Source organism: Denticeps clupeoides, chromosome 12 (assembly GCF_900700375.1).
Source record: "Denticeps clupeoides chromosome 12, fDenClu1.1, whole genome shotgun sequence".
Lineage (NCBI taxonomy): Eukaryota > Metazoa > Chordata > Actinopteri > Clupeiformes > Denticipitidae > Denticeps > Denticeps clupeoides.
This window is the reverse complement of record NC_041718.1, coordinates 10,268,925-10,296,614: the sequence shown is the minus strand read 5'-3', so window position 1 is coordinate 10,296,614 and position 27,690 is coordinate 10,268,925. Positions and strand designations below refer to the sequence as shown.

Below are 27,690 nucleotides of genomic sequence, written 5' to 3'. Positions count from 1 at the left end.
TTTTTTTTTTTTTTTTTTTTATTACTTTTTTCACCATTAACAATTAATGCTTAACAAACTACAGACTCACTCTGCTCAGGACTTAACAGTGATAAAACAGGAAAAAATACATTTAAAAATCCATTATGGATGAAATAGAATTCAAGGCAGTGCTGAAGTACCGATAACTGGGAGGGGAGGGGGAGAAACATCAGTCACATAAACACGTTCTTTGCCCAGTCTAAGAACAAACAGCAACAAAAGTCTTCTTAATAGTGCAGCGTACGCCACAGTTCCTCCAGGAAGGCCTTTATCCCTTTATCCTGTGGTCCTTCTGTAAGCTTCTTTCTTCTCACACTAGTCCCACCCTTCCAGGGTGGCTCTCGCGTGGCCTGTAGACTACTTACAATCACATCTGCTGTCATAATGAAAACGCACTACAGTCAACAGAAAAAGCCATCAGGTTCCCACCTTGGCCTCGGTGGCACGGCGATGTCACACTTTCAGCAGTTCTCGTCTCAGGCGGTCCCTAAGCAAAATCAAATGGCTTGTTAAAATAAACTCGCATTCATGTATTTCATGCGGTTTGTTTTGAACGTTTCTGAGACACGTTTGAGGATTGTAAAGAGCCCTCGGTAGACTTGACATTTAACCGTAAACAATTTTCATGATTTATTCACGCACATTAGCATGCACACTGAATCTATAATTCAATGGCTTGGGCTCCATCTGAGCTAAATATAACTGCTTAAGACAGACCTTTGATTGTATGAGCATGCCACACAGTATGATTATATTCCGCTCTACCCACGTTCCCTCTCATCCTTTTAAAATAGATCACAAGATATCGCCAGCAAAGAAGGATTAGCTGTCTGCCCCCCATGTTCCTTTCCTATGATAAACAACTTTTATTTTATTCACCTTTCATTTCTTCTTTCTTGTTCTACTACACTTTCCCTATGTATTTACTTTTTTTAAATCTTATTTCAGTATTAAATTAGGGAAAGTACAACTTTGTATATACACTGCCCAAAAAAATAAAGGGAACACTTCATTCCAAGTCAATCACACTTCTGTGAAATCAAATGATCCACTTAGGACCAACACCGATTGACAATCAATTTCACATGCTGTTGTGAAAATGGAAATTACAGGCAATTAGCAAGACATCCCCAATAATGGCGTGGTTCTGCATGTGGTGACCACAGACTGCTTCTCAGTTTCTATGCTTTCTGGCTGAAGTTTTGGTCACTTTTGAATGCTGGCGGTGCCTTCACTCTAGTGGTAGCAAGAGACGGAGTTTACAACCCACACAAGTGGCTCAGGTAGTGCAGCTCATCCAGGATGGAACATCAGTGCGAGCTGCGGCAAGAAGGTTTGCCGTGGAGGAGGTCTACCTCTGCCTTTATTCAAGGAGGAGCACTGCCAGAACCCTGCAAAATGACCTCCAGCAGGCCACAAATGTGCATGTGCCTGATAAAACAGACTCTGTGAGGGTGGTATGAGGGCCCGACGTCCTCAGGTGGGGGTTGTGCTTACAGCCCAACACCGTGCAGCATGTTTGACATTTGCCAGAGAACATCAAGATTGGCAAATTCGCCACTGGGGCCATGTGCTCTTCACAGGTGAAAGCAGGTTCACACCGAGCACGTCACAGACGTGACAGAGTCTGGAGTCACCGTGGTGCTACCTAGAACATCATCCAGCATGACTGGTTTGGCAGTGGGTCTGTAATGGTGTGAGGAGGCATTTCTTTGGGGGTCCACACAGCCCTCCATGTGCTTGTCAGATGTAGCTTGTCTGCCATTAGGTACCAAGTTGAGATCCTCAGACCCCTTGTAAGACCATATGCTTGTGTGGTTGGCCCTGGTTTCCATTTAATGCAAGACAATGCTAGACCTCATGTGGCTGGAGTGTGTTGGTAGTTCCTGCAAAAAATTGATGCTATTGACTGACCCGCCCATTACCAAGACCTGAATCCAATGGAGAACATCTGGAACATCATGACTCACTCTATCCACCAAGGTCACATTGCACCACAGCTTGTCCAGAGTTGGCAAATGCTTTAGTCCAGGCTCTACTGAGATCCCTCAGTAGACCATCCGCCACCTCATTGGGAGGTGGATGGCCAGCAAGCCCAGGCGTTGTAGGGAGGTCATACAGGCACATGGAGGCCACACACATTACTGAGCCTCATTTTTTACTTGTTTTAAGGACAGCTGTGGATCAGTTGGTGGATGGATTTTCTATGGAAAAGTTGGATCAGCCTGTAGTGCGTTTTTCCACTTTAATTTTGAGTGTGACTCCCAATCCAGACCTCCATGGGTTGATAAATTGGATTTGACAGCACCTTCTACTACGCAAAGAAAAAGTATTTAATAATATGTCATTCATCCAGATCTAGGAGTTTTTTGAGCAGTGTATTTTACAACCTTTTAACTAACGATATATTACTGGAAATAAAAATGGTTTTTGGCAAGTTGAAAATATAGTGTGATTTGGTGAATATTGATGTATTTCCTTCACATATTTGGTATGCGGTTACTGTGTGCTGATGGGGGTTGTCAACTGTAGGACCTGTCAAAGACCATTGAGACATAATGTATGTGAGTTTGGGCTATATAAGAAATAAATGTTCTTCTTGCTGATGTTTCTGTGACAGGATTATATTGCACAGCGGTGAACAAATAAAACGTAAAATGAATTCATATTGTACTCTTACTGGCCTAAATCAACACTTTTTGCTGGACTCACGTGGACTGTGTGTCACGAGGCTGATGCTCCCGAAAACCTTGGATCTTCATAGGTTGCTGGTGTTTTTCCTCTTGAATCACCCACGGGTCCTGTGTCGATGCCACTGCAGTCATCTCATAGGCCTTCTCGTTGTTTTCCATGCCTCCTGAACCTATACTCTTCGGGACTAAGGACGTCTGTGAGCCTAATAGTTCACAGCCCAGTTCATCTTCTGTGAGCCCCTTACCAGGTTTCTCCCCCTTGGGTTTGGACTGGTCATCCGTACGTTGCCCAGTGTCAGCATTAACGTACTTTGTATCGTCTTTCTTAGCTTCTGCTGGTGTGCTTTGGTAACTGTCCAGCCATATCAGTTGTCCACTCTTCTGAATGCGCCGACTGTCACTGAACCAACGGACCACTTCAGATTTTGGGAGTCCTGTTCTCATGATTAGTTCCTCTATTTGCATGTTATTGGGCCATGGAGTGCTGGCAAAAGCTTGTCGAAGGAGATGCAGCTGGTCAGAGGATATCCTGTCAGAAAGGACTGACAAGGAGGGTGATGGCCATGTCACCATTTTAAATGAGTCACCTTCTAATTCTGGTGATGTCTCCTTCAGTCCATGCTTGTCATCTGGCTCGGAGACTTTCAGCATCTTTAAGTTTATTTTAATCGGGTTAACTTTTGGCTCAGATCTCAAGCTTTCACTCTGTTCCTCTTTTGTGTAAAGATCCATCATTGATTGTCCCTCCTCCATTCTGATTCTACCTTCGGTCTTTGGAGGAGAGGAACTACACCTCCTCTCTTTGCTTTGCTCATATAGTTGGTCTCCATCTTGTTTATAATTCTCAGAGAACCAGCTCTGGATGTCTGTAGCAGCCGATTTTGTCTCTGTTTGCAGATGGTCTGCATCAGTTTCTGATGGCTGAAGGCCCTGACAGAAACTCTTTTCTAAGGCAGTCAGATCTTGGTTCTTGTTCTGAACATCAGTGAAGTTTGGGGAAGAAACCTTGAGAGCTCTGTGTGGAACATTTGGAGGGGCTTGTTGTTTCAGTAGTGGTGGAGTAGGTGGGCTATGAGAGGAATGCACATCCTTCACACAATAAGACAGATTATCTCCCAGTTTAGATGAGGAACTTGATTGTAGGCTATCTCCAAAAGGCACCTGCAGAGCTGACCATATGCCTTTCAAATTCTGATCATGGCTTTGTTGGTCACTGAACCATTTAAAAACCTGATTCACGGTCAACCCTGTAGCCGCCTTAAGTCGCTCCACTTCCCTTTGGTCAGGGACCTGGCAGTGGACATAGCTCTTTGTCAGTGTTGCCATCTGTTCCTGGGACATCTTGCCTTCAGCGGGAAAGATATCAGAAAAGGTGCTAGATTGGGCAATGGTGCTGGGTACAATTGATGCCATCTGAATCACTGCATTGCTGTTGCAGGTAAAGGGTAAAAGGTCTTTGTTGTCATTGCTAGACTTGCTGGTGCCACTATCAGTATTGTTCGTGCTCAAAGCGCTGGTGCTAGTGTTGGTACTCTCAGAGTTGGATGTGCTGGCATTGATGCTGGTGCCCACGTTGTTTGTTTGGCTAGGGCTCTTATTGTACCTAGTGGCACTGCCATTACTGTGAGTAGTGCAGCTTGCGTTGTCTTTGCTGGTGGTATTAGTGCTTGTATTAGAGATGTTGCTGTAAGCACTGTTGAAGGCACTGACGCTGCCATTGCTGGAATTGGAGCTTAGACTTGGGCTCTTACTGCTAATATTATTATCAATATTAAAAACAGTCAAGCTGCTTTGGCCAACTTCATCGTCACACTGTGTAGTAGTGCTAGAAAGGCCAACCTGTTTGTGAGTGGATGTGTGACTAATGATGCTGCTTCCAGCAGTGTTCTCGGTTTTGGCCATTGTGGTGGTCAGTGGTCTGTTCTGTAGATATTGTTTTCTGGGTTGCTTTGTTGTAACCGATTGGGTCAAGATGGACTGAGAAACTATCACCCCAGGCTTCCATACATCACCCAAGCCCTGTGGCACTCGGGGCACTCCTTTGCCATTAGGAGTGGCCACGGTCTTTGTCAGAATCCTGTGTTGGGATAGGTACTGATGGGGATGCTGCTTCTGTGATCCCGAAGGCACTGTCTGAAAAACTGTGCTGAACATCTTTCGTCTGGCATCCTCAATCTCCTCTGGGGACCAGCTGATGCCTTGCTTTAGGCGCTGCGCTGTGAACCAGAGTTTGATCTGCTCTTCAGCATAATCTGACACCACAGTCAGGTAACAGAGCTCTGCTTTGGTCGGGTAAGGGAACTTGCTGAAGGATGTCTTAAGGAAGCTGTTTGAATCCATGGCTGAATCATAGGCAGGAATGCTACTCAAGGGGATCATAACCTTGGGAAGGTTGTTCAAATCGGCTGGGGGGATGGCATTTAAGGGCAAAGAGGAATTTGCTGGATGTCTCAGTGGACCCCTGTTCTGTGTTTTTAGTCCCGGCGCCATTTGCACTGTTGATGGGAAGGTAAGTGTCCCAGCAGCACCATTGATTACTGGGGTCTGTGTATCATGTATGGAAAGGTCACTTATCTCGCCTCTGTCAACCTTCTTCACCTCCACAGTGTGTGATACCATTATCTTCTTTTGTTCATCCTTAGACTTTGCAATCTTCATGATGGGTGTCTTGATGATGGATATTCCAGCCTGAGCTAATGTTCTGGGTTCTTTTGCATCTGCAATGCGCTGTTCCACAACGGAGACCCCACGTTTCTTTGTAATTTGAAGAGATGTACTCAAAGGGCTCCCAACCAAGCCTCTTCCAGGGTGTGCTTTTGCATTGTGCAAGACAAGGGTTTCAAATGTGGATACTGAAACCCCGCAACTTCGGCAGTAGAAGGTAGGATGAGCCTGGAAGTCAGGGTGGCTGCTATCTAGGTGGTCAAGGAAAGGCTTTAAGTCTCTGCACTCAAAGCCACAAGGCAAGCAACTGTATGCTGATCTTGTGCTGGTGGACTCCTCATTTGATGTGGTCTTACTATCTTTTTTAGAGAAGCAGTGCACCTCCTCCTCCTCTCCAGAGATGCTAAGGATGCTGTCTTCAGGAATTGTGGGTAAAAGTTCAGGCAAGCAACCGAGTATTATGTCTTCCCTGTACTTGCTTTTCGGGGGGATCATGCAGGGGATTGCGGACTTCCTTTTGCTGGCCATGATGTTGCATAGATCACCAGCCAGAGGGCATGAGTATGTGCAGGGTGTGTTGCTCTCAGCACTAATGACAGGACTGTGTGGACTGCAATATTTCCGTTTAAGGGTCTGCCATTAGATCATAGGGGCGACTTGTTCCTTGATATTTCTGCTGACTTCATTGTGAGCTTTAATCCAAGCAGCTCACTGGATACCTGTAGAAGCAGAACAGATGTCACATAAACCACTGTCATTTTAACTGTCAGTTTGTTAAATAAAGGAAAACATATGCATTTAACATAAGTGTCTGCTCTGTTGCAAGTGCCAAATATCATAAATGTGAATTCCAAAACATACGGCCATTTCTTGCTGCCGATGAGTTCACCCCCCCCCAAAGTGAAGTGATTGTCACTTGTGATACACAGCACACGGGGCACACAGTGAAATTTGTCCTCTGCATTTAACTGCTTTTTGCTTCTTTTTGTTTTGCACATACATGCGCTACTGTGCTACAGATCTTGAACACATTCCCTCTTCAGGCCTTTGAAGTTCAGTAAAAATAAATAAACGTAGCACATGGCTTTAAGGCTTTCTCCACCATATGCAAAGCTTACTGTGACTTGACAGCATAAAGGTCATCGCTAGTCCAGAAATTTCCACATCCTGTGTTTTAACAATTATGTAAATACCTTGCAATGATGGTTACTCGGGGCAATGTACCATATGTATCCAAGATTATGAAAGGAACATAAAATATGAAAGTGAAGGAACACTGAGTCTCAGATTCCACGGCCCCCCTTCCTCTGGTGTTTTCCTCACTGTGGAATGGTGTGACTGTGCAGAATTCTGTCTCTTTTCTGGCAACAAATCTACATCAACAATATGCATGACTTCCCCTAGTATGCAGAACTGCCCAAGGGAAGCATGCCTACATATGCATACATATATGAAAAATTCTGTCTCACTCAGGAAGAAGAGGAAGCTAGATCTTCCTTAGTGGGAACAAAACAACCAGTGTCCAAAACACGGTGCATAATTATTTATGGTGTGAGAAACATATCTGTTTTAACTTGAATGTAGAATGTAAGAATGTAGTCATTGTAGAGACATGATTAATAATGGTACAGCACAGACACGGTTTTTATGCTTTGGTGCTGTGATGCAATCTCCTGATGTTTCATCACCCCATTTAATACTTTGCATAACAACAGTACTGGCAGAACTCTGTTAAGTTAAAAAGAACCAGAAATTAAGAACTAATCACCCAAGCATTAAATTATGATAGGCTGTACAATGAGGCCACCGTGTGCGTTCACTCGCTTGTAAATAAAGGATGAAACTCTTCCAGAATTTACAAAAAAAACCCAAGTGACGTTGCAGAGTACACTGTGCTCCCAGACGGACTCTGACGTGTCTTTTTTTTTTTTTTTTTGTCTCGTTCCAGCCAAAAAAAATAAAAAATAAAAAATAGGTCACCAGCATCTTACGCTATAATCCCAGTCCTCTGCATCCAGACAGACATTTGCTGTATGTACAGCCTGTGGACGGGTCATGATAAATTTAATCAGAGCACAGTTAACCCCTTACATGGACTACAGAAGCCTTTCCACACACACAGAAAAAAATATATTTTTCTTTTACCGGATAAATTCCGTTAATTCTCTTCCAAGAGTGTCTTTAGAAATGACCTTTACATCACATATGTTAAGTCTGTTGTGTGTTTATGCGTAGTATAAATGCGTGGTAGAGACATATACATTTCCTAACAATGGCATGTGTGTATGTAGGACAAGTTGACTGTTACAACTGACTTGTGTGAAAAATAATCAAGGAATTCTCCAATGTGCATTAATATAAATGAAACCTGCAAAAATGTTCTGACCATAGCGTAGCAAGCTCTCCAGAGCTTTCCAGAACCACAGACACTAACCTGATAGTAGCAGATGCCAACAATCCACCCCTATTCACAACTAAAGAATCCACCAGACAAGCAGGGGATGGTTAAAATGTTACATAAAAAAACAGGTCACTCATCAAAGAATGGGAAGCTTTATCAGGCGATTGGACACAAGACAAGGAGTTTCCAGACAGGGAGTCGTTGAAAAAAAAGAGCTTTTAAAAGCACGGCCTCGTGTTTCAGCTCCGGCCTGAACTGTCCTCTGCAACAAAACTTTTCCCAAGTCACCAGGCGCCCTGATACTGGTGACACTTCAGCGGCAGAACTGAAGCCATTTATCTCGTAAAATGTAAAGTAGCATTCAAATAAGTGCATACACGTGAGTGCTCACCAAATGCAACCTTGAGACCTTGTAGCACAACATGCTGGCTTTATTAACATTTCACATAACATACTAATTTACAAGAGCAAAGCTGAATATATATTTATACACACACACACACACACACACACATACATACGTGTTATTTCTCACTAAATGAAATTCTGAGCTGGAACTTGGGGTTTAATGAGGTGGCTGAACCATGGAGGGCCCGGCAGATAAACTGCCCTGTCATGACCACACTTGTCTCCTCTGCATCACTGTGTCAGATGCCCACAACCAGAATTTCGTTTCTGGTCTGCATCCTTGTTCTTAACAGTAAATTTGTACTGAAGTCACGTTGGACTGTGAGGTCACAGAGGGAAAATGGAACTTTTGACATTTAAAGAAAAAGAAAAAAAAAAGAGACAAATTTTAAAAGCGCCGTCTTTCACGAGCCCATTAGAGAAATTAAGCAGTCAAAAGGTCACTGGCATAAATAGGAGTCTCAAAGGTGAATCAATCATTGCTTTACACAGCGCAGTGGCTCTAAACAATAGCAGTCCCATTTAAAAGTGAAACTTGATCCTTGTCTTGACCGTTGACTTGCCTTTGTTCCACTTCCTGTATGTCTGGCTGCCTGGTGCCGATGTCTGCCTGTGTGTATGTGGGGTTCGCGCTCACAGTACTCTTCTATATACAAGGCCGTTGTGCATGTGCGTGTGTGTGTGTGTGACTGTCCATATTAACTATATCTGACTTCAAATTCTAACAAAGGGCGGCTTTGAAGTGCCTTCAGCAGCAGTCTCTCGCCTCGGTTAGTCCAGCATGTGTATGTTTGGGCGCGCACGTGTGTGTGTGTGTGTGTGTGTGTGTGTGTGTGGACTGCCCCCTCCTCACCCCACCAACCTCTGTGAATGCTGCACGGTCCGGAGGGAGACCAGTCAGCAGTGCCACTCATGTGTTAAGATTGCCATGGCAACCCCTACTCCTTGCCCACACACACACACACACACACACACACACACACACTCTCACTCACTCACTCAGTAGATGCTCTTCCCCTCCCAATGGCACACATCCATACACACATTCACAAAACACCTCTCTTCCCACAACGCCGAAGCGATGTCACTACGTTTTCCTCCCAGTTTTGTTTTTTTTTGGGGATCCTCCTGTTTTTCCACAGTGTTTGAAGATCACCCACGATTCTTAATGGCAGATGGGTGGCAATAGAGCCCTCCTGGCGGTGCTAAGGGTGCATGCAAGGTGGGCACAAAGGCAGCCTTGTGGCCAGCCTGGGAGGGGTGTGGGGGGGTCATTCTGCACTTCAGACAAAATCCCCCCAAAACCGAGGTTTCGCTGAAAAGTGAAAACAGCACCTAACGTGGCTATCTATGGCACGTTGAGGTGCGAAAAAAAAAAAAAAATACTACACGGCCCCTCACCGAGCGCTGCCCATTCTAAATTAAAATGGCTGACATCGTAGGCTCGTAGCGACGGGTCTTCTTTTGATCGCACACAGGGAACCTTTGCCAATGGCTCACGTGTTCAGCCGGGACGGCACGAGCCGCGGAGGGGAGAGACCAAAGAGAAAGCCGTAAATCAGAGCAATTAGGTACAACGCGGCGATTATGGCTGTCATTGACGCGGCTCTGACAGCCAGAGAGAGTGGGAGGCGAAGATGAAGAATTAACTGCATCGCATCCATTTGAGATCCAGTTGATTTGTGTTTGTGGCTCTGAAATGACAATCTAATTGTTCTAAGTGGTTTGCAAATAGGACCGGGAGGTATTTGTGCTCTAATTCTGTTCCATGAAATAAATGGACGTTATATACAGTGGATCTTATTAGACTAGAGGAGGGAAAGATTTGTTCAGCAGCTGAAAGAAATATAATATTACTTTGAATATCAGTATAATTCCACGGCATGGAATGGTACAATTCTTTGGGTCACGGACAAAAGCGAAAGGGTGCAAAAGAAAAGAAAAACGGGAAATGCGCTGCAAGAGACCCCGTTTTACTGAAGGCTTCCTCCCAAGAACGGTTCCAGAACAGACAGGGGAATGTTCTCTGTGTCCCAGTCTGTCCTGATCTCAATTAAAAACCAAATTCCATTAAGAATAGGTGCGGTTCTTCAAACGAATTGCCCAAATTGCCCCTGGACCCCAAAAAATACACCTGAAATACTGCGAATGTCATGCTCAGCAGCATTTTTTCCAGTTTTATCTCTGTCTGACAAGGAAACACCTCGGCGTCGCATATTCGGCCCGAGATTTGGACCCGTGCGGAATTCGTGTGGTTGTAAGACAATATTAACAGCAGCCCCCCCCCCTGGAAACACTGTGTGCTGTGATTTGTGAGCTGCTGTTCCCCATTCCCGTGTCCTTGACCATGGCCACAACTGAGGAGACCCCAAAATTTCAAAGACAGGCGATCCGCATTTCCACATTCCACGAAAATGATCTAAAATGCAGCCGGTAAATGAGTAAAATGGTAAAACGAGTAGATTTCATCTCGTCGTTTGTAATAAGTGTCCTGTACGTCGTGCCACCGCGACCCCTGGCACTGCCAGGCCTCCAGCGAACCCTCGGCAGAGGGCAGGGGTGGAAGTCGTCAGCACGGCGGCTCGCCAGATTCGTGCCCAGTAAAACGCGCGCACTTGGTGGCATGGCGGGATCCGACTACTTTTTTTACGAGGAGACCGCGGTCTTGACCCTCTTCTCCGCGGCGGAACGGGCACGTCAGTAGCGCCCGAGTAGGGCATGAGGTCTCGTTTTAACCCCCTTCACTCCGCGAAAAGACGTACACGCCCGCGGCGCGTCGGGACGAGCACGGCCGCTTCCCTCCGCCCTGCAAACTAAAAAAAAAAAAAAAAGACAGAAAAGAAGACGAAGTCGGCGCCCTCTCCCATCTACTGTCGCCATTTTACACGTCGGCGACCTCGCGGGGAGCAGCAGCTGGGACGCGCGCTCCCGTCGGTCCGAACAAGTTGAGCGGCGCGCGCGGGCGCGGGAGCGCGCGTCCCCGCCGAACTACTCCGGCCGCCTCGGCGCGGCGCGGCTCGCCTCACCCCCGCCTTACCTCCGCCGCGGGTCCGGGGGCTGGAAGGTCCGTTATTAACATCGGCGTGGCCGCGGACGCCGTCGCTGGCGCGGAAGGAGGAGGGGCCGGCGGCTTCTCCTCAGCTGAACCCCGCGAACTGGCGTGAACCCCGTCGGCGGCCGCGGCGCGGCTGGCCCGCCTCGGCTCGGCTCGACACGGCGCGCTGTTTACGTACGGAGTGGCGCGGGCGGCGGAGCGGGGACCGGGGAGAGACGTACAGTGTGCGCGCCGCGCGGCCACGTGACCGAGGAGCGTCACCGAGAAACAAAAAAAAAAATCCTCCTCCTCCCGACCCCCCCGCAGCACGCACGGAACGGACCCGTTTCAGGAGGACGGGATCCTGGCTCCCCAGGTGGTGAAATACATTGCTGGAAAAAGGTTTTTTTTAAATAATAAAAAAAAAAAACACTCCGCTTTAATATTTACTGCTCATGTCCGAGCCCGGGATTTTATCGGGGTAACACCTCGAAATCGGGGCCAAGTACGAGGGCGTAGCGGCAGGTAAACAAGAGGCGGCCCGTTATTGACGTTTTTATTGCTGCGTATTTATTGCGGCGCGACGCATATAAACGGCCGTCGTGAGGAGAAATGTGTGTGTTTCTGCACATCACGAGATCGCAGATGTTAACCTGTTTTTTTTGTTTGTTTTTTTTTATTTTAATCTATAACAGTTCATCTAAATGGTTTGCACGGTTCCGCTGACAAATACAATATAAATACAAGCGTTGAGCCAGTACCCGTCCGGTGTTCTGTTCCGACTTATTCTGCTGGGGGGGGGGGGTTTTCTGCCAAGTAACAAGCAGCCCTCCCCAAGATTTTGCAATTTCTTGGAAATGCATTTTTCTTTCCTCCTTCGTAGCTTTACAGTCATACCCGACACATTGCATTTTATGAGGTACAAAATAATAATCGTCTAAAAATTCTATAATTTTTCTCTTGGTCCATTCTCAGCAGTCTGGTGCATTCAGTGTTTCATTTTAATGGGCACCTGGGAAAGAAGGTCTGTCTGAACATACACTGTGTGAAACTGGAACATCTTTTCACTGATCAGTAGCTGATTGGGAGCTGAGCTGTGTTTTGTGTGGACTAGATCATAAATACTTTTGTGAGAAATGCTTTTCCATGATGCCGTTACTATGGGGGGATCTGGAACCAGGATCTGTAGTAACTCTTACATTTTTACTACAATATCGTAATACACATTTTTGTAATAAGCATGCAGACAAGGCATTTCATACAGTACAGGCCAAAAGTTTGGACACATCTTCTCATTCAATGTGTTTTCTTTATTTTCATGACCATTTACATTGGTAGATTCTCACTGAAGTCATCAAAACTATGAATGAACACATGTGGAGTTATGTATCGTGTAAATGGTCATGAAAATAAAGAAAACACGTTGAATGAGAAGGTGTGTCCAACCCTTTGGCCTGTACTGTATATTTCTTACTGTGCGATCCTCTTAACGTTTTCCTTCTCAACCTAACACTAATTGTTCTTAAGGCACCAGCAGTGAGTCTCTGAAAGTGTGTCTCTGTAGGAATACATAATCATACACACTCCACAAGATCTGATGGAGTTAAATCACAAAAGTTCAAGAACTAATTACGTTTGCCCACCAAGCACGTATATAGAAACGTAATTATAGGTCAAGTTTTATTTTATTCTAGCTAATAATCTTACCATCTATGCAGCAATACAACAATCTCAAACTGACATTTGCAAATTAAGTTCACGAACTGGCCCAATTTCATTTCGGGCTTCTGCAGAGATACTCTGCTGAATGTGAATGCTTGTACTATTGCAAATCCACAGCTGATGAAAAGGAGCAGTTACACTCTTGCCTTCGGCCTTTTTAAACACCAACAATGGTGTCAGTCTAACCAGGCCTGGACAAGGTGTAGAAAAGAAGGATAACATTAAAGATGTAGATAACCCAGTGTTAACCCTCCTGTCCAAACATTTATGAGAGAATTATTATATTATTTGGCTTGACTACATATAATGCAAGAAGGAATAATAAACACTTTGACAACTTTTGTGAATTTAACTGTGTTTGTGCATATGACACATATGCATATCTTTGCCTTTGACCACATGTGAAGCAGCTATAAAACCACATGGTTCCACGCAGAACCATGATCTTTGGAAGCCTATGAATGCCTATTGTGTCTTGGCGTAAAGACAGGTTTTTGAAAATTGCACAGACTAGAATAAAAGATCTGAGTGATGAATGGTGACAGCGTTTTACGACACGACACCAGCATGCCTGTTATGATGTACACGCGTGTGTTCATACAAAATTTACTGCACACGCCTCACCTCCTGGAAGCGCGTGACCGCGCCAGGTGTCGGCCACGCGCGCCGAGCTCGTCTCCGAATTCTAACCTGCTCTATCATTTCATCCTACTTATCAAAGTACATATAATGCAAGAGGGAATAATAAACACTTTGACGACTTTTGTCGTCAAAAGTCCCACTAGGTAGTAGCCTAGTTGTTAACACACTCGCCTATGAACCAGAAGACCCAGGTTCAAATCCCACTTACTACCATTGTGTCCCTGAGCAAGACACTTAACCCTAAGTTGCTCCAGGTGGACTGTCCCTGTAACTACTGATTGTAAGTCGCTCTGGATAAGGGCGTCTGATAAATACTGTAAATGTAAACCGAAACGTCCCACCAAAGTCAATTGCGCGTGCGCACGCCCGTAAACTCCACGCTGCCATCGCACGTTTTTCAAAGTTTAGTTGGAGTACTTAAAGGAAAAGACGGTGAGTGCGGCACCAAACACTTATGTTTCGTTTGAACAATAAAGTGGCACAATTAACATTCTGGTGACAGGACAATCTGACGGGCGTTTCTGACCTATCACAACATGCTACTTGTGGTTTACCGACAGTATAATAGTATAATTATTACATAAACAAGTTGCACATCATATTTTGTACAGCTAGCAGGAACAGTCTATAGAAAATGTGCTGCGGTATGAAATTCTGACATGGCAGGACAATCCGACAACGCCGCGCCGTTCGAACCGGATATGTTGCTGCGCTCCCGGCAACAGCCGGCCGACCAATCACGTGCCGCGGGGGGAGGGGCTTGGATTTGAAATTCGAATTGCACTCGCTGCGCCGGCCACTGTCGCCGTGCAGTCGTGGCGAGCGGCAGGGAATGGCGCTGTCGCAGAGTTTGGAGGACTCGCCCGGGTGGAGGTCATGGCCGAAACCGGGCCGAAAGGGCAACGCCGAGGAGCTGTACAACGAGAGGCACCGGCTGGCCTTAGAGGCTCTGGTCGCGGGGGGACGCGACTCTTTCACGAGGTTCCTGAGGAAGGAGAACATCCCCAACTTCCTCTCCGACGAGGAGATCCAGCGCATCTCCCGGTCCGCGCTGGTTCCGAAAAGCGCGTGCCTTGCCGGGGACGAAGCGGCTCTGGACCAGTCCGTCTGCGGCTCGGTGGACTGCTCCTCCGTCACCTACTTCCCCGACGCGTCTGACGTCGAACCGCCGCTCCTGGAGCTGGGCTGGCCCGCCTTCACCGCCGGGTCGTTCCGAGGCGTGACCCGGGCGGTGGCCCACTTCCAGCCCAGCTACGGGGAGAGCATTTACAGCTGCAAGGAGGCAGCAAGGAAAATGATCAAAAGCGCCAAAGAGGTAAAACGTGGCCCAGAGTTGAAAAGTTACGGATTTTTCAAAACGCAAGACTTGAGTGAGCCAATAAATCTTATAATGTCTCATGGTCAGTATATTTCAACACCCTTGAAAGTGAATCCCTGGTCACCTTCATTCATTTTTACCTTGTCGCATTTTGGTTAATGAAAGACACTATACTTTCACTATACTATACTAGTTTATGGCTACCATTTCAGATGTTTGAGGGAGAAATGCTACACCAAAGCTGATTAGGTCTGGTGGAATGAAAAGAATGTGAAGAGGAGTGGAAATATCTAGCATGGAACTTGTCTTTACACGTTCATTCAAACCGCAGCTGTATAGGTAGTAAACCATGTACTTACTACTCGCACGCCTTGTAGGGTCTCCTTATACTTCTGGAATAGCTTGAATATAGTTTCAGCAAACCCTTGAATCTTTGGTTAACACTGACCCAAATGTGCCAGGTTGCTCCTCTACAAACCTCGTGTCTTACCTCATTGTTCGTTTGGTTTGAGATCTCTGGGCCATGGACACCACTGGAAGTCCTACCATACCATAGAGCACACACATGCACCCCTGCAGATAATTTATTTATTTCTATTAATCTAGTGTGCATGCTCTTGGACTGTGGGTGGAAACCGGGGGACCCAGAGGACACCTTGGCAATGAGGGAAGAGCGTGCAATCCAAGCCACATTTGAGCTCACAACCATGGTGGTGTGAGGCCATGCTAACTGCTGCGACACCGCACTCCCCCCCCCTCAAACATGATCCATTACAAACCAAAAGACAACTCTGTTAGTTACGTATCCTGCTGAGGGACACGTTGGTGGTACGTGGAGTTTGAACCTGTGACTCATCTGGTTCATAGGTACCAACACATAATCACTGGTGTAAAATAGAACTGTCTCTTGATACTCAAAACCCAAACTCCCTGTTAGGAGGGGGGAGAAAAGGTAGCTTGGTAGCTTTAAGCATAATTTTTCTTTAGGCAGTTGTTGATCATTGCAAACTGTGATCTATATTGCAGGTGATCGCTATTGTGACTGACTCACTGACTGATCTGGACATCTTCCGGGATCTACAGGAGGCCTGCAGTCAGCGCAGGATTCCAGTCTACGTTCTGTTAGATAAGGAGTCCGTTCCTTATTTTCTTCAAATGTGCACCAACCTCAGAGTTCGTGTGGAGGATCTACAGGTATAGATATTTTGTATCTTTCATTTCAACCTGGTAAACATGGCATTGTCATCATTATGAACTGGCATTATCTTCTTACCATGAGTTTTTCAGATTCATATATTTCATTGCTACTGCATTATGACAAACTGCCAAGGTGCCACTGAGCAAAGTACCGTCCCCACACACTGCTCCCTGCACTCCTTTCATGGCTGCCCTCTGCTCACCAAGGGTGATGGTTAAAAGCAGAGGAACCATTTCACTGTGTGCACTGGGTGTTGTGCTGTGGTGTGTCACATGTGACATCTTTTCACTTCACGTTCACTCTATTATTTTTCTGTTTGTAGTTAATGCGTGTACGGACCATTACTGGCTCAACGTACTACATGAGGTCAGGCGCCAAGATCACTGGAAAGGTTCATGAGCGATTTATGTTGGTAGATGGGAACAAAGTTGCTACAGGTTCATACAGGTACAGTACATGCTAATCAAACCATCTTGAGTTGTTTTATTGTCAGAGCGTCAGCGTGCATTTAATGCTTCATCAACCACAGGTTCAACTGGACTGACGGGAAGCTCAACAGCAGCAACCTGATTGAATTAACAGGCCAGATCACAGAGAACTTTGATGAGGAATTCCGCGTCCTGTATGCACAGTCCCTACCTATTAACTCTAAACCTGCACCACCCAGTGCCCCGAACAGTCAGACGTACGACCACCTGTACCTCAAACCACCGGCCACTCCTCCTCACACTCCGCGCACCCACCCGGTGTACACGACAAGCACTCCCACTCGTGTCCAGTTGCTGGGTGTCCTGTCCGGTAAGAAGGCTGGAGATAAGGGTCGCCATGGCAGCATTACCTCAAACGCCTCTACGATAGGGGAGGAGCCAGTGGAGCAGGACATTTTTCAGGAGGAGGCGAACCCAGGTACTGCTTCTCCAGCTCAACCCGTTGTTCCATCCAGTCACATTTCCACGCAGACCCTCTGCCAGACTGTGGACAAAGGTGTGCAGACGGATGTGAATCCCACCAATAAATCGGCCAGTTCTCCAGCCTCCATCTCTTCTGCTGAAACCTCTTCAAGCTCTGAGTCCTCCACCTTGAATCCTCGGCCACCAATTCGCCGTGGTCCCATCGTTCATGGCTCCACTTTCAGGGACTGCTTTCAAAGGCTGTCCAAAGAGCGTCATGGCCACTATGCATCCATTCGCAGCAAGCTGGACCACATGGTTGACCTTTTGACCCACAGGCGTGAACTGGGGGACCTCACCAACCTAGCACTGGGACCTGCCCTGCAGCGGAGCCACAAGCTCACACTGGACTCTAGACTAGGTTCTGGGCCAATGATGGAGAACATGCTTACGGGTACTTGGCCTAGGTCTAGGTATCTACAATAATGATGATAATAATAATAATCAATACAACATGTACCTTTCATATTTGTAGGGAATACAGATGCTGGCAAAACAATCAAAGGCTTTTTTTTCTTCATGTGATAGTGAGTGGCAGAGGTTTGATTAAAAAAAAAAACTGCCATTGTAGGAGATAGATATGCTGAGCCCTGAACTAGGAGTATTCTGGGCTGCATAGTGAGGGTAAAAGCAAATACTAGTTGCCCTAAAACCACCGTAGGCTGTGGGTTCTCTGTCTACGATTGTTTAGTACTGATGCAATTGGCATACGCATATACAACGCCAAAGGTTTGTAGAGGGAATTTACGAACGTTAAATTATATATTAGTTTGTTTTAGGGGTATGTTCTTTAGTTTGCAGCCACTTTATAATATATATTGCCACGTAATTGCATGATGGCCGTGATGTTACTGTGATAAATGATTTTCACAATTACCTTTTTTATTTTATTTTTTAAAAGCACATCAATGTACTACTGTTTTCATTGTTAGTTCACGTGAAATCAAATATCGATAAAAAAACTTTAAATACTTTATGCAAAACAAGTATCCAACACAGAGAAATGTAATACTTTGCAATTTCTGCATACAGTAAAATGAGAACTATGTCACTTTAATTCATGTTTCTGAAATTTAATGTCATTTGTTCCTTGTATTTTGCACAGTGGTGGCACCTGCTGTTTGTCACACCTTATTTCATTCCTCATTACTGATATCCAACTTTTGTTGTGGACAAATTCTTCCTTTACAATCTGTGCAGTCAAACACTCTAATAAATAGGTGTTCACTGTAAATTTAGTAGCAATGTTTTTGCATCTTTTTGAATGAGTGTTTATGGTAGAGCTTTGGACTCAGTATAAGTGAAATGGGAAGCAGTACATCTGAGGGAAGAATTTTCTGCACTCAATAAAAAATGCACTCAATGTTTGTTGCTTTGATTGCTTGGTTAATTGAAGGCATATTGCTATGTTTAATGACTGGTGTTTTCTTGTGAACATGAACTTGGATTTAACTAATCTTGTAAACTTCCAAAATATCATGAACATTCTACAAACTTCTTTGTTCTGAATATGTTATCATTTTGAAATAAAATGACACGAGGTGAGTGTTAATCCATTCTGTACATTTTTAATGGAGTCGGCCTATAGTTATTTAGATCATACCGGAACTACTAACTGCTGATAGCATTCAGAGAAAAGGAATAATAAGATCCAGGGCAATGGGCCACATTCATCTTGCTGCCTGTAGAGGACGCCATTCAACAACTGCTGCTTCATTGACTTGGCAGCGGGTTTGCTGGGATGCTGGTCACATCGAGCAACCAAGTCCGTTAATCGGTAGAAAGTAATTCTGCAGTTCCAGTGTGAACTTGCATTTTCATCTTAACCGGATCAACTGAACACCCCTGATTTACACCCATGATGGACAATTTCTCCACGTTTTTACAATGAAATCATTTTAACTGTTTATTTATTAATATAATTTATACATTAGACTGCAGTTAAGATGCCGTTTCAAGATTTTCCCTTTGGAATCATCTATCCCTGTATCTTTTTTTTCTCATCTAAATAAAGCACACCTTACCATCACCAGCAACATAGTCTAACATATTGTTATTTAATTTAAAAAAAAAAATTTGGATGATACCATTGGTAAGGATATCAGTTCAACAGAAACATAATTGAAATGGTTGTAAATTAACTGTTAATTACTTTTTTAATATTCATACCAATGGCTAACAAATGTTTATTAACTTGAGGAAACGTGTGGTGAATTCTTACTCTGTGAAACAGGAAATGGTTAATAAGGGATGTCACAATAACCCCTCTGAGCTCAATTGTCTTTCAAAAGTTTGCCCTCTAAATCCTTAAAAATATAAGTAATTACTGAATAGTGTATGAATGTGGTCAATTCATTTATTTAATTTTTCAATGTTTAATGTTAACCACACACAGTCAAAAAGCAACTACATTTTTTTTACAGTTGTTGATCCTGAAACTACATGAATTTGATGACAGCGCATATATATATCACTATATGAGCACTTTATCTCACTACTCTATGTATAGTAATCGTGTCACGCAGAAATGGCTCCCTGGGTGTTTCCCGGGAATGGCTTGATTAAACAACTGCGGCTGACCTTTAATTATATCACGCTCTGTGTCCGTCCCCACAGGTGCCATTTACTGTCTTATTCAGTGTTTGCTGCTTAATTACTCTGCCGGCCGCACCCACACAGGCGTCACTGAGAGCAGATGTGGAGGATGTCAGCAGTATAGGTATTCAAGGCCCTTCCCCTCAGTGTTTTAATCAGGCTATTTGCCCACGCCCCCTAACCTTCAGGCCCATAAACACCATTCAAAGGAATGCATCTGAATATTGGACAGTTCAATATTCGTTCAATGCATCTGAATATAAAATACTATGTCTCTGGCAGTGTGTATTCCTTTTTGCGATCAATTACTGTTAATAGTGATTTTTGGATAGGCCTCACAATTAAGTTTTGAAAGGTAGTTATTAAACTATTTAATGTAGTAATAGTATATATTACATTACATAGTAATATGTAGCAACTATAAAGTAACACATGACTTACTCCCGCTTGAAAATAATATACAGCCACAATATTCAGTCACGTTCAGCAGGACAGGTATGAACATAGTATTGATCAAATGTGTCAAATGTTTACATTTAAACATGCAATGTCATTGGTATTATGGTTCTTTTGGACAATATATTATAATATTAGTATGCCTACTTTGTGTGTTTGTTTTTTAGACCTAACATTACACATTCCTGTCATGCTTATAAAGATTAAAGAGGGATGGCATCCATCCCCATTAATGGGTCATTTAGAAAGTGTCTGTAAATAGAAATTATTTGGTGCCCCTGTTGATAATAGTGGTTCCTGACCCTGCTTTCTCGGAAAAAAATGGACTCTCTGAACAGGTGGCTTCAGGGTATACTGTCAAAAACGTGCCGACCACCATCTTACCCTTCAGGAAAGGCCCCACACAACTGTCCCCACACCTGTCAAGTCTTTGTCTCCGGAAGCCCATTAAATGAGAGAGGCCACCCTCAGTAACTATGTGCTTCTTAATTTGATTCCATGCACTATGAGTCAGTCTAAATCTGATCAGGGCATTTCAGATGACACACTGACTTGCCCCAGTGTCTTGAAGATAGTGTTGATGACTGGTCAGAATGTCTTGCCACAAGGATCACGACGAAACCTGCACGTACTGCACAGTTCCTTCAGTTCCTTCACAATTTAGAAAAGTTACCACACAGATATTTGCAGTAACATTTATGCCCATGTGGACTAATTCAATCATAGTACTTAATCACATGGTTTATTTATTTTATTATTTTATTGTCTATTTGTTATCTTGTTATTGTAAACTGCTTTTAATAATTGCTTTAATTTTAATTCCACACACCTCTGGGATTTATTAAAAAAATCAGTTTTGTTGTTTTACACAATGACAATATAGTTTTCGAAATCTCACGGTCTGACTGGACAGCTGAGAGTGACAGGGAGTGACATGGCCACCTTCCTGGCCATAATGTGCAATGCTGCTTTAGCCATTACTGCATACTTATTTTTATTTTGTTTTTATTTATACTCATAAATGTATGTATGTCTTTCTGTCTCTCTGTGCACTTGTTGTATGTCTTGTACATACATTGTATGTAAATTGTACATAAGCAATTTCCTTCGGGATTAATAAAGTTTTCTGATTCTGATATTCAGTAGACAAGGCAAACAATAGTTTATGTAGGTCATGCAAAGAGTTCATGGCACAGCTTAGCTGACCAAGGCTTTATTAGCCCCTATTCAACCTGAGCTTTCCATGGTGGAGAGGCTGAAATTGACGGTGCTGTGGCGAAGGGACTCGTCGCCTCAGGACACACAACACTGATATTAAATTCTCGTGTCAGGGGAAAATAATATGACGAGAACAGTGTAGTTCGGACCCCTTTCCATTTTGGCAGTGTGTGTGTTTGTCTGACAAATATATGAAGTGATGTCTAATATGTAAATATGATTACAGCTCACTTCATGTTCTCTTTACAAAGTGCTTCTGTGGTGTGCGTTACACTCGAATCTCATTTTATTTCGTGAAGAAAGTGTAAGAAAATCACACTCGAGTCACTTCAGGAATAGCTGCTTTCAGTATTGACAGTTGAGTTTCCTTTTTATGTCACGGCTTTGCTGATGTAAGTGTGGGTGTGTGTGTGTGTGTGATTGACTGCTTGTCCAAGTTCAGGACAGTCAAACCATTGCATTGTGTGTTTGTTAGATTATGAATGTTTGTGTCCATGTTCTAAAAAACATGGGAATAACATGGGTTATGTGGGAATGTTTCTGTCTTTCGGGGTGCATGGTGTGTTTTTGGCATGAAATAATATTTCAGTCCATTTTAAGGCCCCCACAAACAGAAGTGAAGTGAACTCGGTGCTGAAGTGTGTTAAGTGTGCTCCGGTGTATGTTGTACCTGTGTGAGAGTGAGATGGGAGGTGAAGTGTGCATGCGGTGGAAGCGTGGAAGACACTGTTGACCTAGATAAAGCTCCTCTTTCAGGCCCTGCTTCCTGTTTCCCCTCTGCTATCACGACCATATCTACCTCCACCGCTCTCCTACTGGTCTGGCGGTCACAGCCTCGATCCGTTACACCCTTAGAATACGCAGGTAGAAAACAGACCATGAGCCCCTGTGACTTTCTTTCAGCAATTTCATCCGTTTATGGGCTCAGTTCTGGACTGATGATCAAGATCGTTTACTGCATAGGAACAGTTGAGTTGTTGCTCTCTTGCTTTCACTTCCGATGATGTAGTAGACTTGATGATGGTAAAATAATTTAAAAAAAGTCCCAACAAGTCATATTCACAGGGGCCTGTTTGTTCTTTATAAAGCTCAGCACTGAACAAAAGACGTAGGCGTCAATATAAATGAGTGAAAATAAGATGCCAGTTGTTTTGTTAATATAATAATTTTTGGCTCAAACCATTTATTGCCGAATTTCATAAAAAAAAATTCATTAAAATTTATTGCCATCTTCATTAAAAAATGACTCTATAAGTCATATAAGCAACAAAAATCTACAATGTTGTTTTTCATCTGTGGACTTTTACTTCTGTGGATCATTCATTAGTTTACAGACTTGGGAGAGACCCACCCCCAGTTCTTGTAGAACATCTCTACATATCAACCTGTTTGAATTATGAGTAAAAATTAAAATAAAACTGCTGTGTTGCATGTTCACTTGCACCTCTGCAGGTACTCCTCTCTGGGCCTGTGGCATTCCAGACAATAAATCTGTAGAAGCTGTAACCTTCTTGGCAGCAGCCTGACATGTTCTTTTTGTATTGCCAGTTATTGATAACAGCCGCATTGGTTTCTGTCGAAGACCTGCTTTATTCTCATCAATTTCCTCCATAAATTGATTTGATATTGATTTGCAGCGTTATCCATTTGCTACTCGCATGCCATTCGCAGGCTCTAAAATGTCCAGCCAGTCAGAGCAATTAAGTCCGGTGCTCTGGCACAGCCAACGTGGTCGCTTAGCGTCCCAGAAATTATGGGGCCATTTCAGGAGATTCATGGGTACGTGTGCGCCCATCATCGGTGTGCAGAGGGTCGTTTATTGGTTTAATCAAGCAAGGATGGCCTCAGATAATTGGACCATTGACCTGTCTCTCCGAAACATCTGTCTCTGAATTATAAACTGTTGAAGATCATCCTGAGGGGAGCTTTAGATGGAGGGGTTCAAAAACATTGTTCAACTTGATAATGGTGATGATTATGATGGATTGCTAAATGAAGCTGACTTAAAAAGCAACTTCTCTGTTGCTGATGCCCTGTTATAGCTTTTTGCTGGTTCCTATGTCTGATCAGCTGGACACAATAGGTAGAATGAATGCTTTCCATTAATTCTCACATTCAGTAAAACACTGTAAACTTCAGCCAGGCACCAACGCCATTTCAGACTCATTCATTTTCCAATAGCCTTTTCACCCTCAGCAGTCCTTGAGAGCTTTTGGCGTTGGTAGGATTGATGAAGCAATTGGTCAAATGCACATCTCTGCGAGTGACACAGAAGGTTCCTATTATACTCAACTGAGAGATCTGGAATCCCGCTCAACTGCAGTCATCACTGTGTATCCACTGCAGTTGAGACAGGAAAATGAATCGCACCGACATGTCGCACAGAAGCGTGTCTTCATGGTGCCCAGGCTGCAGTATCTAATGTACTTGGACAGGGGTCTGCAGACGTGGGCTCTGGGGTTTAAAGAGGGGGTGGGGGAAGGGTGCGCACTCCTGCTCTTCCTGCAACATCAGCACAACTTCACTCGCATTGATTGAGTTGACTGCAGACTGAGATCCAACTGTATTTTCCTTTGCCTGGCAGGAATTCTAATGTGGAGCACTGCTCCTTGTTCCTGCTCCCTTTCGATCCAGCAGTGAGGATGAGTCTAAAGAAGGTTCTGAGCTGCATAATGTCACAGATTTAGGGTGTGCTTGATGAAATATGCATAGAAGTCCTAGAACGTCTTGGAAAGCTCTTTGATTGCATTAGATTAGAAAGGTCTTTGATTACAAGCCTTAACGCTTCGTACAGTCGTTCCTTGACGTCGGCCTTTAGAGTGGCTATATATACATTGCAGTCTGTGTGAGAAAGGGAAGCTCTCTCTCCTCACACACTTGATTAATGGTAAGGAGAAGAGTCAGTGGTTCCGAGATGACATGCACCGATCCGCCAGTTCCTTGTGGCGGTTTTGCAGAAGGGTGGGGCCTGCCTCTGTTCAACTCACTGCAGCCAGTGTTGCCTGAGCACCGTAACATCTGCTCCCAAACACAGGGAGCTGTGGTTCTTTCCCATTTGCACAGTTCCGAGTGAAGCCTGTCTTGATCCTGGGATAGACATGGGAACCCGAAGATTTCTGCCAGTTTTGCTGAGGCTCAGAGTTTTCGTACTTCCCCCATCCTTCTGGGAGAAAGTGTTAAGAGGAGCTGTACCTTTGGGTGTAGTAGCCTAGTGGGTAACACACTCGTCTATGAACCAGAAGACCCAGGTTCAAATCCCACTTACTACCATTGTGTCCCTGAGCAAGGCACTTAACCCTGAGCGTCCCCAGGGGGGGACTGTCCCTGTAACTACTGACTGTGAGTCGCTCTGGATAAGGGCATCTGATAAATGCCGAAACATTTTTTTACCTTTATTAAAGAAAACTAACTTACAAGTCTTGTTGGATCAAAAATATGTTACACTCTGGAAAGGGAGGGTGGAGAAAGAAAGAAATAAAGCTACTGAAAGCAAAATGAAGATGAAGCTCACTTAGATCTTAAGATTGCAAAATTTCCTGAAACACAGGAGCTTTCTCATTTGATGACTAAAATTCAGATTGTCTTTTTCTCTCATTCTTGTCCACACCCAAAGATATGTGTTCCTCAGAGTAGCCATCATTTCCTTTCCTCCCTTTTGTGGGAACACAGAACACAAACGAACAACCATTGAACAACTGCTGCCCCGCCAGACTTGTATTGGCAACAGTTGCTGGCGATAGGTCAGCATTCCCTTTCTGTCCTGAGACTTGCACCATTATCGCAGCAGCCGCTGTCTGTCTGCACGTCACTGTGGTGAAGGAGTTCTTCACCTGGTAGCAAATGGCGCTGAGATTGTGGTGCGTCTGAAGTGAAGTGAAAGAGAAGCGTCAATGTGATACACAGCACAGCACACGGTGCACACTGCGAAATGTGTCCCCTGCTTTGGGCCCATCACCCTCGGAGGGCAGCCATGACAGGCGCCTGGGGAGCAGTGGCACCTTGGCAATTACGGGTCCGTTTCCTTACCCGCCAGGCCACCACTGCCCCTTATTTCCCAGAATATGAACCTAAGGGCCCTGTTTTCAAAGTGCTAAAATAGACACGGTACTTGGGGCATGTTCACCACTGCCACATTGAATACGTCCCCAGGATGTACAGAAATAAACAGATGGAAGCCAAGAAGGACTGCTTGTTAATTGTCTACCCACCAAGCCCTTTTTGTCTGAGCATCAACATTTTTGTCATCCAGAAGACTTTACAATATTGTTACCTACAAATTTAAAGCAGGAGAAGCCTATGGCAATAACTGACAGCTCTCTTGAAACCTACTTTCTTATTCTGGATTAAACCCCCTCTTCAATGCATCACACATGTTGCTGGATTCTTTGTTTTTCATACCACAATTGTACCAAAATATGCCAACACACAGAAAAACTCCTCAAATCTGTATTAAAATAAACATATTTAAATGTGGTTTCTGTTAGTCATCTCAGGACCACATTTGCTACCAAAGCAAATAGTTTATCAGTGATTTTATTCAAGAATTCCAAACTAGTGAATCAACAGCATGTCACAAACACAGCAGGTCTTATGTAGCATGAAGAAAAGATTAGTTTTCAATCTCCAATCAATGACATTTAAGTGTTAGATCACATTGCATATTGTGAGATGTATGCATATTTTTAATAAGCATCTTAATCCAACTAAAAGTGAAAAAAAAAAGTATTTTAATGCAGAGTCCAGTACCAATTGCCTTCATCAAGATGCTCCACCCATGGGAGACATCCCTGTCAGGATCTGTAGCTGACAGCCTGGTGCTCCCAGAGGGGCTTCTGATTTAAATGCAGATGAGAGATTACAGTGCAGTGTGGGGCGAGCCATTTACATGTGTTTGTTAGTCAAAGCAGGCAGGCTGCTAATGATGATCCGTGCCTGGGCTGGGCAGACCGGTGCACCTTTCTGACTCAGGATCAGGTGTTCTGCTCACCTTGAGACCATGAAGAGATGGAGATGTTTCCAAAGCGTGTTATTCACATGTCTTTTGGGAGAAAAGAAACAGGAAAGTAGGTGTCTAATTATTTTGTAATGGACAAGAACCTCTATGGAAAAATATATAAACACACACACAAGCAGATAAAGAACTACAGATTCAAGCTTTGAAAAAATGTGTGTTTGTGCGTGTGTGTGTGTGTGTGTGTTTCTGTGAGGCAGAGAGAGAGAGAGAGAGAGATCCATGTCACCTTACTGTTGTGTGGGAAAGTATGTCCTCAAACTTTTCCAGCGATGGTGACACCGTAAACAAACACACTTGGCCTGAGAGACTAACTGTCACGAGCAGCGTGGCTGGAGAATGGTGTCGGGTATCAGTCTCCAGGAGGCTGAGGGTAAACCACTGTCCTGTACACAAACACACACACAAACACACACACACACATGCTCACTTTTAATGAATATCAGTGAATGAAAAAAACTTTGCTCAACAGTCTCATTTTGGAAGTTTTAACTATGTGAAATTGATTTATTTTTATCTATCTATCTATCAAGTCAGGAATGGATACATTGTCATGCAAATTAAAACACAGGATGTAGCTGACTGTCATCTGTTCATTAAAATAAATATTAAAACATGATGTTTTAAATGAAATGAAAAGCATTCATTGTATATGTAGTGTAATACATGTGAATGTGATGTAATAAATTGTTTTCAAGACAATGAATGAGTATTCTCACCAGCATTAAAGATGTCATTGTTTAATTTGACTAGGGCGAAATCTGATTACATGAGTCCCCATTACATTGTTTGTCCTGCATGAAGAGGTCCTGCATAAAATCACGCTTGACGTTTCGTATGAGCAGCCCTGACAAAAACACACAGTTGGACCGTATTTTGCTTGGAGTGACCACAGAGTGGCTGTAATTGCCATCTTTCTCTCTGTCCTGTGGGAAACGCTGGCTGATCTGAGGACCCTCGGGCACTCAGGAACAACCATGACACAACCGACCCACCAACGCCACACTGGATATGTAAACTACTGCTGACTGTCCCACATGACAGCCCTTATTAAGCATCACAGTGTTTACTCATCGCCCTTGTCTAGTGAATTACTGATAATTTTTTTAAGTTGGTTATAACAGTATCATACTATCATATTTCCAAAATAAAAATGAAAAAAAAAAATTATTGTTTGGTGTTGTCATGCGTCAATGTGTCTGGCAAAAACCTCCAATTCTGCTTTAATGTTGCCCTCAAAGATTACCCACACCATGGGCATTAAAACCCCATACTAGTCACACCAGACTGATGCAGGCATTGGACCTGATGTTGTTCACATTGTCCACAGTCCCCCCCAAAAAACACTGTCCATCTCAG

The 27,690-nt window shown here is 44.1% G+C and overlaps 2 protein-coding genes across 2 annotated transcripts; one reads left to right on the top strand and one right to left on the bottom strand.

Moving 5' to 3' along the window:
- Nucleotides 1-12: 12 nt before the first annotated feature.
- Nucleotides 13-11,484, bottom strand: zhx3a (zinc fingers and homeoboxes 3a). The gene is made up of 3 exons (XM_028998917.1): nucleotides 11,225-11,484; nucleotides 2,734-6,097; nucleotides 13-508 (listed from the first exon to the last, which is right to left on the bottom strand). Exons 2-3 carry the CDS (start codon nucleotides 5,904-5,906, stop codon nucleotides 475-477), a joined length of 3,207 nt encoding a protein of 1,068 aa, XP_028854750.1. The 5' UTR covers nucleotides 5,907-6,097; nucleotides 11,225-11,484; the 3' UTR covers nucleotides 13-474.
- Nucleotides 11,485-14,189: 2,705 nt separating this feature from the next.
- fam83d (family with sequence similarity 83 member D) lies at nucleotides 14,190-18,285 on the top strand. Its single transcript, XM_028998794.1, has 4 exons — nucleotides 14,190-14,900; nucleotides 15,930-16,097; nucleotides 16,424-16,548; nucleotides 16,631-18,285. Exons 1-4 carry the CDS (start codon nucleotides 14,418-14,420, stop codon nucleotides 17,475-17,477), a joined length of 1,623 nt encoding a protein of 540 aa, XP_028854627.1. The 5' UTR covers nucleotides 14,190-14,417; the 3' UTR covers nucleotides 17,478-18,285.
- The last annotated feature ends 9,405 nt before the right edge of the window (nucleotides 18,286-27,690 follow it).